Source organism: Alligator mississippiensis, chromosome 9 (genome assembly GCF_030867095.1).
Source record: "Alligator mississippiensis isolate rAllMis1 chromosome 9, rAllMis1, whole genome shotgun sequence".
Lineage (NCBI taxonomy): Eukaryota > Metazoa > Chordata > Crocodylia > Alligatoridae > Alligator > Alligator mississippiensis.
In genome coordinates, this window is record NC_081832.1 from 5,784,004 (window position 1) to 5,796,983 (window position 12,980).

General features: G+C 41.1%; 1 protein-coding gene across 2 annotated transcripts in view; it reads right to left on the minus strand.

The window, feature by feature from the left end:
- Positions 1–3,988: 3,988 nt before the first annotated feature.
- OSBPL2 (oxysterol binding protein like 2) overlaps positions 3,989–12,980 on the minus strand; it is a 54,560-nt gene continuing 45,568 nt past the window's right edge. For both annotated transcript variants that reach the window (XM_006274323.4, XM_019484467.2), the window contains exons 12-15: positions 7,364–7,492; positions 6,724–6,847; positions 6,385–6,475; positions 3,989–4,313 (exon numbers count right to left, since the gene is read on the minus strand). In XM_006274323.4, coding sequence (XP_006274385.2) covers positions 4,211–4,313; positions 6,385–6,475; positions 6,724–6,847; positions 7,364–7,492 — 447 coding nt within the window. In that variant the 3' untranslated portion in view covers positions 3,989–4,210. The remainder of the gene's footprint in view (positions 4,314–6,384; positions 6,476–6,723; positions 6,848–7,363; positions 7,493–12,980) is intronic.

Genomic DNA, 12,980 nt, shown 5'->3' on the forward strand with positions numbered 1-12,980 from the left:
TATTAAATATTATAAAAATAAATCCATTTCACTAAAGCATTTTTATCATCTGACATTTTCATGCAACATGAATAAGGAAAACACAGTGTGTGTAAATAATTAACAGGAATACAGCAATTGAGTAAGGCAAAAGAAAAGCAGCTTCATAGAAGTGTAAATCAGAGTGGACTGGAATTCTGGGTATGAGCAATTTAATCTTTTACATGCTATAAAAACATACCAAAAATCATTTTTTCTGTATTAGAACCGTTAGCTTTACATAAATTTAAATATTGCTTTATTGTACAACTGACCCAAACCACAGGTGTTTTCAGAGAGGCAAAATTACAGTGTATTACCAAATTATGTAGTGTTTAGTCCATATCCTAAACAAACAGGTATGCTTATTTCTAACGTACAGATACATTGATTACAGTGAACAAAAGTAAACAGGAGAGAAATGAGAACTACATTTAGGAGAGAATATAATCAGGCATATGTATTGCGCAAATGGTTACAAACCATTTTCTCACAGGGTCTATTATCATTAGCAATGTGATGTCTTTTGTAACATTCTAGTTTTAGAAAAGACCTCTGGGGAAAAAAAAAAAAAATCAGAAAACTTCTTGAAGCAGGAGAAAATTTCTCTCTCTCTCTCAAACAAAAAACCCTGCCTTTTAATTTACTGAGAATTTTAATTTTTAAGGGGTTTTAAACACTTAACTAATCAGGGATATATTTTCTCTCCTTCAGTCATCTTGGGAACCAAAAATCACAGCGTCCAGTAACCCAAAAAGTTGTCACCAATCTATAGTACCACAAATCTTTCAAATGATGAGTCCAGTGCCCATGCAGCAACTACGAAAGCATATTTTACCCTTCTTTTGAAATGTTACCAAAAGTTGATTTATACTTTAAAATAAGAGAATGCCACTCATTCCTGTCCCTAACTTAGTCCATCTTTTGTTATACAACCATGTAACTTCCATTGTGGGAGGGATACACTTTCAACGGGTAACAGACAGACCCAAATACTTTCATTCAAAAACTGCTTTTGCCCTGTTTGTGTTTCAAAAATATGTTTAAACTATTCAATCATCCCTCCGTAGATACTTTCTTCCTACAGTACCATGTACTTGGCATGGTATCTACAAGCTTTGACATCCTATGCATTTACACATGAAAAGGCTAATGCCACAGAATTGAGCATCCACGGCACGTTTAAACAGAAAGCAAAAAGGAAAAAAAAGAGGCTGTTTGTGGGATAAGAGCTCTACTTCAACTCAAGTCACCAACAAGAATCAGGCTGGATAGAGGAGAAAACAGTCCGACCAAAATAATATGCAACTATCCTCTTGCCTCCACAAAAAGCGTTCAAAGTATAATTTCTCCTGCTACAGCAACATCCCTCTCACCTGGTACAGGCTTGAAGCATGGTTAGCATTTATTACTGTTTCTTTTTAAATGTTCCCCCCCCACGCCAGGCAAGTGTATCAACATACACTAACAACTACTTTACATATAGTCAGTGTTTCAAGTTATAAAAGTGACAGTATTTAAAAGGTGCAAAGTTCAATAGTTTTAGACGTAAACACTAAAACACTAAGGTGAGAATTTAAAGTCTTTTCACTTCAAACAGAATCATCAAAATATGGGACTACGTGCCACAGGACAAGGTGAACGTATGCTTTTCAGAGATGCGTAGGAGTTTGGTCAATATTTTGCATATAAACTAATAATCCAAAAGAAGAACAGACAAGCATGGGATTCACTTAAGGTTTTCAGAAAAAAAGTTGATGCTCGAGGATGGGGAAGGGAAGAAGGGGAAGAAAAAGAAAAGTTTCTCTGGGTTTTGATTTAAACCTGCCAAAGGTACTTTTTATTCCATGAAGTGTGATATAATGCAATCTGGATTAAAATGTGCATCTTTTCAAATACAAAGAAAACAACTTTTTTTTTTTTGCATAATGAAGATATTTCAAAGCTTCTCACCTGTACATCATCTTTATAAATAAGGTAGCTTTTCAAAAACACATTATTATAACATTTCTCCATTCTGGTGACTGCATTTCAATCTATGTATATTAAAACAGTATGCTAACAAACGGAAAAAACATAAGCATTTCGCTTAAACTAGTTTTACTCATGAGACATTACAAAACTGGCTTAAAATGTAAATGAATCCCTTCACTGTTTCCACTGGTAGCCATGCCCAGTGCTCCCTTGGTTGCAAAGAAAAGTGAAGGGGCTGATAGCATTGAAAATATTAATCCTTTAGATTTAAGAGTTACACAAAATTTGACAGGAAGTAATTTCTGAGCTGCTCATATGGATTAGTTGTGCCTTATGAAAAGCAGAAGCTTAATGCTCTCAGAAGCAGAAGTGAATATTATTTTACCTCTAGGCCCATCAACTAGTCTGGCTGTCCAAGAGACTTCAAGGTCAACACAAACTCTGATTTCTGACAGCGGGACACAGTTGACATGAATGTATTTCAGAGTTGAACCTTTATTGCCTTGACCTTCTTCATTGGAAAAAATATGAACAAACTATGACTAAAATGTAACAAATATCCAGTTTCTCTCATCTTCAGGTCCATAATTTCAGATGAAAAAAAGAGTACCACTTTTTCTTGGGGTTTTGTTTTTTTAATGTTTCTTCTAGCTGGCAGATACACTTCAAAACCTTGTCTTTGAATGAAGTCACAGGTATGAATCCTCAAATGCATCTGGAAGGCATCGACCACACTGATTCTTCTCATGAATACTCGGAGTTGCTTGTTGCTTAACATCAGCAGTCTATGAATTACTGTAAACTTAGCAGCAATGTAGCCACTCTCCAGTTTGTACTGGTTACTAAATTAAAAGCTTTCATAAAAGAACCAGCAATTATTAAAGCTGGTTTCATTACTCAACCTAATTTTTCAATGCCCCAATCTCAGAAATGTACCACTTTGAAAATAACTCCATAAATTTATAGATACAATAAACTGACTTCAGCCAGTTCCAATATTATATGGCTTTGACAGTCGATGCAAACGAAAATAAATCCACTCTTATTGACTGCACGTGCTTACAGAGATTTAAAAAACTTCTAATAGGTATAGTTATGCCACATCGCTTTAAAAATGTTTTTTCCACAATGTTCAACCAGATGTGACCCAATAATGCTTCAGAACATGCAAACAAAACCAAACAGAACCCCCAAACAAACATGACCACTGTAGATATAATTATATACTAAGTGCTTCAAAGAAAAACTTAAGTCTAGAAGCATATATAGTGCTAAAGCTGCCAAAAGTAGTGGAGAGCTAAGCCTCCAAGTGGTAGCAAGCAATACCAAATATCTTATGCTGTATCCACTTTGACATTTCTACAAATGTCTCTGAAACTTTTTTTTTATTTTAAAGAGTAACATCTGACTTCAGATAAGCACATTTTTAATGCACCCTTCCCATCTCCAAACCTATGTTTCTGCAATCTTATTACAGGTCTATAGTTTAAAATGTTCACAGTGTCCAAAGACTGAAAAATTCAGAGCAACCGACTTACTGCGGTTTGAGAAGCTAATATTTCATGTTTTATATTTTTTTCAAGTCTTTAAATTCATTGAACTGTATTGAGAAAGAGACCAGGATCTGTACTTGATCTTAGCTCAATAGGCTGGAGACCAAAAGCTCTGACCTCTGAAGCACGAACATACTAGATGAGTATTTCACGTACACTTCTTTGCAGGGAATATTGCCCGTGACAGTTTTGATAATGTTTGTACTGTACCGATTAGTCACCATTGTTCCAAGTTCTGAATTTATACTCTCTCTCACTGTACTAAATAACAAGGATCTCTGTGCTATTTATTTTATAAAGTTGTATCATTAAAAAGGGTGCTGTGAGCTCTAATGGCTACAGCCATTTCTGACAAAACCAAACTAAAACGCAACACAACGCAAGAACAAAAACCAAAGAGACCAAAACCCACATCATCCCTTTAAAAATTAGTGAACACATGATGATTTAAGTGCAGCTTTATGGAGGGAACATAACAGCATTTAAATATTTGGCAGTCAAAAATTAATGACAATTAAATCCTTGATTGGTGAATGATACAATTTTCATTAAAATTTACTTTAGAAAAAGCTGGTTTTGGCTACTAACAAAACCAGAGTAACTGGCTTAGAGTGAATTCTAAGAATTAGATGTCCAGATGAGATGGAGTGATAGGTTCAGAATTTTCAGTATATATCTGGACAGTCTGAGAAATTTCTATCAAAGTAGCCACCTGAATATAACCAGTCTGAAGTCCCTGTATATGGGTTAGTGCGTTGTTGAAACCATCTGTAAAAAGTAAACAAAGTAATTAAAAGAGAAAAATGAGAGGCATTTCTTTGTAAAAGCAAAAAAAAAAAAAAAAAATCTAACAGGATACCTACATTCCTCAGCCCTAAAATATCATTTCCCATTAGGTACTTTAGAAAAATTAAAACATTAAATTCTGAAAGAAGTATTTACCAAAGCCCTTACACCCCAGTAGCCTTGTGTACTAAAAATAAAGTATAATACGGATTTCATCACTCCCAATGGCATTCAGATAGAAAACCCAAGCAATATTTTTTATGTTTTAATTTAAAATTATCAAATCAGTTTTTGGCAAAAAACCATTAATTCCCCTTAATTTCTAGCAGTGTCTAAATACAAAAGAAACGGATGCGCTATGTTAGCACACGAACAGATGCTCACACTTAGGCTGCTGACTGACATACACAGTTGAAATTAATGACATACATCCTGGAAGAGGGTTTCAAAGGCATGCATGGGATAAAGATAATTCCCACTGAACCTCTAGAGCAGTTTACTTTCTAACTGTTCTTATACCTTTAAAGAACTGACTCCTCTCACTTCAAAGATTTGTTTTTTTAAAAAGCCAGAAAAAAACCTCCTGGGTACAAAAACAGCCTGGTTTCTTTTGCCGATGTGCCTCTTGCATAACAGTATCAGGAATCTGAGCACAAGTAAACAGCAGAAGGCCTGTAAGCAGTTTCAAGAGCCTTCTGTAATTTGATTCTTCAGTTTCAAATGCTTACTGTAATTTGACAAATGCTTTTAAAGAAGAAAAAAACTGCTGCCAAGTACTAACAGTTAAGGCAGCCGATTTTCAAATCTGAAATATAGCGTCTTTCCATAAATGAGGCCTAACCACTGCTTACAGCTGGGATAGTGTCCACAAAGCCTTTCAGTGCTTACATCTGCCCCTGCATACTAAAGCTAAACCTGCTGCCAAAATTAATCAAAATCCGTAAGTGCACTCTTAGCCTTAATTAGCTTTTCCTCCCCTTTCGGAATCGTCTAAAACTCCTTGCTTGTTCTCTCTCATTACATATTTCCCAGCCATTTTTAACAGTCAAGAGTGAACTGAAGGGACTATGCACTGCAGAAACATCTCAGGTTTGGGGAGTGATTCTGTTCCCAAAGTTGCCACCATGAAGCCCTGCAGCAAGTCACTTCACCTCTTTGGGTCTCCTTGCCCCATTAGTAACATTGTTAAAGGGAGACTACCCACCTGTGTAAACAAAAAGGTGTCTAGGCATGGAAAGTGCCTGTGCTGGGGTAGGCTATTCCTGTGGCACAGGGGGCTGCCATCCCTGCACAGTTATCTAACCCCGCAAAGGAGCCAGCTGCCAGTCAAGGTCACAGCTCAGTGAAAAGGACAGCTGCAGGACGGAAGCTCCCATGACTGGCCCCAGAACACAGTGGGGCGTGCAGAATGAAAACCCTCCAGGCTCCGGGACCATGGGCTCGGCAGGAGAACATCGCTGTGTTTAAATTAATTTGAATGAATAAAATTTGTTTTAAGGAGAGGGCCTCAAAGAGACTGGGTGATAGTGGGCCATCCTTGGCAAAAGCACCTAGCAGCTGTAACACCTGAAAAGTATTATTACTATTTCTGAGAGGGTTAATCACAGGAGTTAGCCATGTGGATCACATGCCCTTTGTAGTGATCTGCTTCCCGCTGGCTTGGAGATGGCCAAATTTCACTGATGCTGTAGGTACTACACAGTAAAGCTTGCACTGAGGGCTACCATCCACAGCTGTCTGCATCTCTTAAAATAACTTGAGGATACCCCCATCTTTTACATTTTATTCAATGCATAGCACAAAAGTAATCTGTATTAGGCAATTCCCTTGCCCTCTTATGACAAGTTTGAGCATGAATTCTATTTACAGAAAGATGGTTCTTTTGAAATGAAATTAAAATTTTGGCTTTCTGCTAAATCATTTAAACATCCTTTTTAGCAGATTCTGCACGATGTGCTGCCAGGCAAAGACAGAACTTGTAGTCTTATATACAACTGAATGATTCCAAGTATTAACCCCATGCCATCTTTCTTCCCCTTCCTCTCAATATTACCTCGTCTGCCATTCTGCTTCATCTTTTGCACGCTCCTTGCGAGCAGCTCTTTGTTTCTCTTCTAATCTCTCCTTCTCCTTGCTGGCCAGATCTAGCAGAAATTTAAAAACGGATTGGTTACTTTGCAAAATATGCACAGAAGAAACATGGGAGAGAAATACAATCCAAATGCCTTTAAGCAAGGGAAAGCATTTATAGTACATGTTCTTGTTAAAGTACAAAAACACCAAAATGTTCTCCTTGGACCCCATCTAAGCAGCATGTGTAGAAAAAACGTACTGAGAAATGGGGTACAAAGAAAAAAGAATTAAGCACAGACCCTCCAAAAAAAGCACATACCCAGGTCACCATTTTCCATGCTCCTGATATCTGGCCGCAGCCGACAGTCAGTGGGAGCTAATATTGCTTCCATACCCTTTTCCAGCTCATTGAGACTTACAGCAAAACTGGTGAAATTGTACATCTTCAGAAAGAATAAAGATAAAAATCACTTTATTATATACGCGTTACATTGTGATTCCTAACACTAGGCTGTTACCACAGAATTTTCAAAAGTAATTAATCCTTAAACTAAATTTATTCCCACTGAGGACAGCAAAAGCAATGTTAGCCCAATTGCAAAGGGCTTTTGAAAATTCCCGCCTTTCATTTTTAAACTGTGCTGCACATATTGGCAAGGGAAAGCACTGTGATGATTTACATGCCCTCACTTCAGAGGTTGAAGAAAACTTGTTGCTCATAGTGGGTTCTCTCCAGTTCTTAGACTCTTACATATTCACATTTTTAGTTTTCCAGATTATTTGGAAATGAACATAAAAATAAAATACCCTTCAAGAAAACTTGCCTACCATTTTCTTGATTTAAAGGATGATATTTTGGGCTCTTCTGAGCCTGCCTATAAAGACGCAATGATCTACAGGGTTTCCTTTGAACATTCTAGTAATACCCATAGAATATTTTGACAGATTGAAGGCATTACCTGTGAGGAGTTTGGAGGTCTAGAACTTATCCTCCACAGTAGCTTACTGCCTGGCATAACTTGTACCGTCTCTTGGATCTCTGGCATATCATCAGCCTCATCATTCTCAGATTTAATAGCATCTTCACTCTAAAACAAAAATATAATACTTGGAAGTGGAATCAAAGAAAATTAGGGACAGGTCTTCTACCCAAAGATCTAGAGTGATCACTGAAGATTTCATCAAATTCTAGTTCTTACATACTCTGAATCCACCTGCATCTCTGCTCCGATTCCACTTTCTTCCCACTTACGTCTTCCTCCTCCTATTTATTGTTCCTTTCCTCTCCTCCTAGTCTCAGCTTCATGACTTCTTTGGTGTTACCCAATGTGTTTGGAATAACCTCCCACTTCCTATGTGCCAAAAGCACAATTTGTCAAACAAAAATCCATGTCTTCGAAAAATCTTTGCTCGTTTTCCTCACCCTCCCTTTTCCAGACTCATCTCCTGTTTCTCCTGCCTCAGATTATGAGATCTTTGGGGGTGGTAATGCATCTTACATTACTAGATACAGCAATACACTTATTGGCAGCACAAGGTAGCCAATTAGTTACGACATTTGCATGCTTTAGAACTTACGCAGTTGCATCTGAGACTGAAGGTATAATAGCAAGCTGATATAATAATATATCACTATATTTATACGTGAATGCATCAATGGGTTTAACTTTCCACAACACCAACTATAACAACATTAATTCATCCCATCACCCAGAATTCTCCAGTACCCAGTGCTTCTACAGAGACTGACCAAACACGTGGTTTCAGGATTCTAGAACGAGAAGCTCTGCCTTTTTCCTTTTTAATTAAGTTAATCTAAAACAAGCTGCCATTCTATATCAGATTCCACCTTCACCTCTTTACCAAATAGATGGCATTACGTATTCTGTAATGCTCTGAAATACTCACCTCTTCCAGGCTCCTGATTAACATTTCTACTCTGAATCATGTAATTATGGCAGTGACTACAGGAGTATTATTAGCTATCCTATTTGCCTGCATAGCTACTATCTACAATAAAAATCTGAATGGGGCTAAAAGATAACGGAACAGGCCAGTTACAAAACAGTTTTCTTTCAGCAGTTATGAAAGGGTATTTTAGATGTTTTCAGAAAAAGCTCTGACAGTGCCTGTCGAAACTATACTGGACAAGTAAAAAAGAAGCCTGGCCACATGAACTGCAAAATACAGCGGGGAAAAGTACGGGGGGGGGGGGAAAAATCAACTTCAGGGGTATAGGTTGTAGCCATGTTGGTCTAAGGACATAGGCAGAAAAAGTTCTTTGGGTAAATGTGATATCTTTTATCAGACCAACTCAAATAGTTGGAAAAATTCTTCTTTGGAAGCTTTCGGGTATAGATACCCTTTGTCAGGCTGACAAAGCACCTGCAGTTGCTGTGTGCTCTTCCTGGATGGAATGAATAGTAAAGAAGCCAAGGGGCTGGTATGTGTGCAAGGAAGGCAATCAGTGAAGATGTAAATTGAAAAGTCAGTGGGTGACAGACATGTTGCGAGGGGTGGGGGGGGGGGAGAAATGAATGTAGCTGGTAGCGAATGTACTTCTCCACTATTTACCAGCTACATTCATTCCCCGCCCACCCACCCCTCAATTTACATCTTCACTGACTACCTTACTTGCATGCATACCAGCCCTTGGCTTCTTTACTCTTCATTCCATCCAGGAAAAACACACACCAGCTGCAGATGCTTCCTCAGCCTGACAAAGGGTATCTATACCCAAAAGCTTGCAAAGAAGAATTTTTCCAACTATTTGAGTTGGTCTAATAAAAGACAGATTTACCCAAAGAACCTTGTCTGGAAAAAAAAGCAAAAAAAAAAACCTCACACCTTTGTTCAAGAGTAAACCCAGGCTATCAATTCTGAAACCATTAAAAATACAGTGTGCTGAATGTGCTGCTGTTTGCTGGACCAACCACAGCAGGTAGCCTGCTAGTTTCCCAGCATAAGGCATGAAACCCAGGAGTGAGGATCTATAAAGTAACCTTGTGGATGCAGCACTAGATGGAGTTTGCCAAGAATTGGGTATTTCAGTCTTTTAAAAACAGGATAAAAACAACACATAGAAAGAGTGACTGTTTTCTCCTTTATCTTCTCTTTGGTCTGTCTCCCCACCCTCCACCCCCCATTTCCCTTTGCATAAGATGTTGTCTAAGTACTAGCAATCAGTGCCCTTTCCCATCAGACAGGCTTCAACTGCTGATTAAAATCAGTATTAAACATCCAAGTCCCTTTCAACATGAAAGAGAGGGTATGTTTGTGTTGTCAGAGGCAGTTCAATCATGTTAGTGTCAAAAGCACTATGGAAGTGCTAACACAAAAGGAAATGAAAAAGTCATTTTACAATCCTTACAGATAGTTCTTTCACTACAGCTCGATGTATTATACTCAAAACATATCTGAGGGAATAAGTGGGCACAATAAAAAAGATGCAATAACTTTACAGTGTTTACAGAAATACAATAAAATTCCAGTGTCTTTCACACTGTAGAAGTCTCACAAGCCAGTCACAAATGTTTGAAGCCGAGCAGCGTTCCTCTCATACAATGTGCACAAAATTCACATCCCCAGAACAGAAGCAGAAGAAAATTTAAGGGGGAGAAAATATATATCCTCACAAACCAGAATGGTAACACAAGCTACAAATGCAGCATATCCAACATGATATAGATACAAATATTATTTGTAATGAGCTGAACTTGACAAATCACAGATCACGCTGGCCACTCCTTGTCTACCTGTCACTAGCCACCTCCAGAGTAGGACCACAGGGCTAAACTACCCAGGATTTCAGCTGAAGCAGCGAAGAGGATTTCACTTTTAGTCTCCATAAAAAAATTTAAAATTGCAATTTCCAAAAAAGCAGCTCAAAATGTAGTGATATTCTTAGCCATGGTGTCAATATACACCACAAAAATAAGAAACTATGTCCATCTTAGATTGGTAAAATGTACATTTTCTCTATCCTGTTAGATTGATATTATCCATTTGATGTACTGGGAAGTTATTTTCCTATGGTTAACGTTCCCATTTTAAATCAAGTTCAAGCTTATTTATCTATAGCAGTGGTACCTGTGAGGCCATGTTGTCCAGCCCCTTGGTCTTCTAACCAGTCCAAAAGTTTGGCTGCAGGACAGCATTACTAATCTGGCAGTGTTCATTGCAGCTCCCCTCCTGACATACTTCTGGATGCGTGAGGAGCCCTGCGGGCTGGATGACATGGCCCTGCGTGCTTGATTAGTGGCACACAGTGCAGCTGGATCCAGCACACAGGGTTGAGCTGGCATGGGACACTGGGCTGTGCATGAAATCAGGCCAGTGAGCGGGTCTGGGCCCATGCATCAGTTCTGCACTGGATCAGGCCAGTGAACTAATACCTTATCATTCCTCCAGCCCACAGGACAGAAGGTTGAGTACCACTGATGTACATTCCTCATTCGAAACCACCCTTGAGAATACTTTCCATTTCAACATCTGCTTGCTGTTGGAGAACTCCCAGAACTAAATATAAATTCAGTAGGAAAGACCAGGGAGTTCATTTTCTAGAGGTGCACTGATACATTGGTCCGATATTGGATCAGTACTGATAAAGAAAATTGGCTGTATTGGAAATCAGCCCCTTGCAGCCAATAATCTGGCCAATAAATGCTAGGGCTGTGCGAAACAGCACCGTTTTGTTTTGACTTCTGTTTCGAAGCACTGTTCCATTTTGTTTCATCGAAAGTGTTTTGCTGTTTCGACGTTTCGCCCATAAGCTATAATGGAGAATCATGAAAATGCCTATACTTTTGTCATTTATTGCCTGACTCGGATGAAAATTGCAAGGATGGTAGCCTCTTCTGAGGGCATGAAGCCTGCCAAGTTTCAAGGAGATAGGTGCAGGGGTTTATGGGAAACTGCACCTCAAACTGTTCAAAGCAAAACTCGTATCACCTGCCGGCAGCAGCAGCCTGCTGTCATCCTGCATGCAGACCTGGGGGCCCGCACCCCCAGAACGAATCTGGCACAGCCCCGCAGCGCACCCCCGGATCTGCGCGCAGGTTGACAGCATGCTGCTGCTGACAGCTGGGGCCAATGGCAGCACCAGTCTTCACGGCGCTTGGCATGTGCTGCGCCCAGCGCTAGTCCCAGCCAGCAGCAGCATCCTGCTGTCATCCCGCATCATCCGGGGGCCCACACCCCCTGGGAAGAGCTGGGGGAAAGATGGGGGAGCTAGGGAATCCAACCGGGAGCTGAGGGAATGTTGAAGGACCTAAACAATCCCCCCGCACCCGGTTCCATTCCCCAGCTCTTCCCAGGGAGCGTGGCCCCCGGATCTGCACAGTGGGTTTTGGCAGGCTGCTGCAGTTTCAGCAGCAGCCTGCTGAAACCCAGCGCACAGATCGGGCCCCCTGGAAGAGCTGGGGGAAGCGATCAGGAAGATAGATGTCAGTATCAGAGCAGTCCTTCCCCCTTCTGCCCCCTCCTTCTCCTTAGTTTCTGTTTAGCTGCAGCAAGTCTGGCTTTGAAACAGAGCGCCCTCATTTTGTTTGGAAACCCTTCGTTTTGTTTTTATTTCGCTGTTTCAAGCTCAAAATGCTTCAAAACAGCTTTGAAACATACACCCGTCAAAATTTTGCACAGTCCCAAGAAATGCCTGTACATACTCGCAGCCACAGCGCAGCATGCAGGCAGCAAGGAGCACAGCCCAGCAGCTTGGAGAGCTGCGTTCAGCTGGTAAGTCCGTTGTGGTAGAAGGGGAGAGAAAGGATGTGAGGAGCAGGGGTTGTGGTGAGGGAGGGAGTGGGGCAGGGGATGGGATGGAGCTGCTCATCTGGGGAGTGCAGGGGGGTGGGAGCAGCGTGTGACCCTGGATCTGCACAGGGCAAGGGGGGTGGGCTGCGAGCTGGAGCCAGGGCTGCACCAGAGTCTTCTCAGCACAGGTTGGGCTCGAGGCAGGTGGCAGGGGTGCTGGAAGGAAGGCTACAGGGGGGGCTGCAGCTGCCCCAAATTTTATCATACCCCCCCAAAATCGACCTTCCCAGCATTGCTGCCCACCCAGTGCAGCCCCAGCTCAACCCCCGCCTCCAGCCATGCACTGGGAAGAGCTGAGGCTGCGCTGGGCAGGTGGTGGCGGCGCTGGGAGGAGTTATGGGGGGGCCTACAGCGAAACTTGGGGTGGCTGCAACGCCCCCCTGAAGTCCCCTCCCAGTGCTGCCACCGCCTGCCCCGAGCCCACCCCCCCATCGAGAAGAGCCCAGCACAGCCCTGGCCCCAGCCCACAGCTGCAGCCCGCCCACCCCACCTGCACAGATCTGGGGGCACAGATCTGGGCCACCCCCAGTGCCCTCCCCTTCCACCACAAGACTTACCAGCTGGACACAGCTGTATTGGAATTGGATCGGTATCAGCCGATATGCCTCCTTAAACATCAGCTATCGGTATCGGCCCCCAAAATCTCTATCGGTGCACACCTATGATTTTCAAAAGCTAAGATGTTCAGAAAGGCAAAAAGAATCTCAGCTGATCTTCAGAAGGACAGAATTCAGGAAAAGAACACAGAGAGGGCTGCTGCCTCCA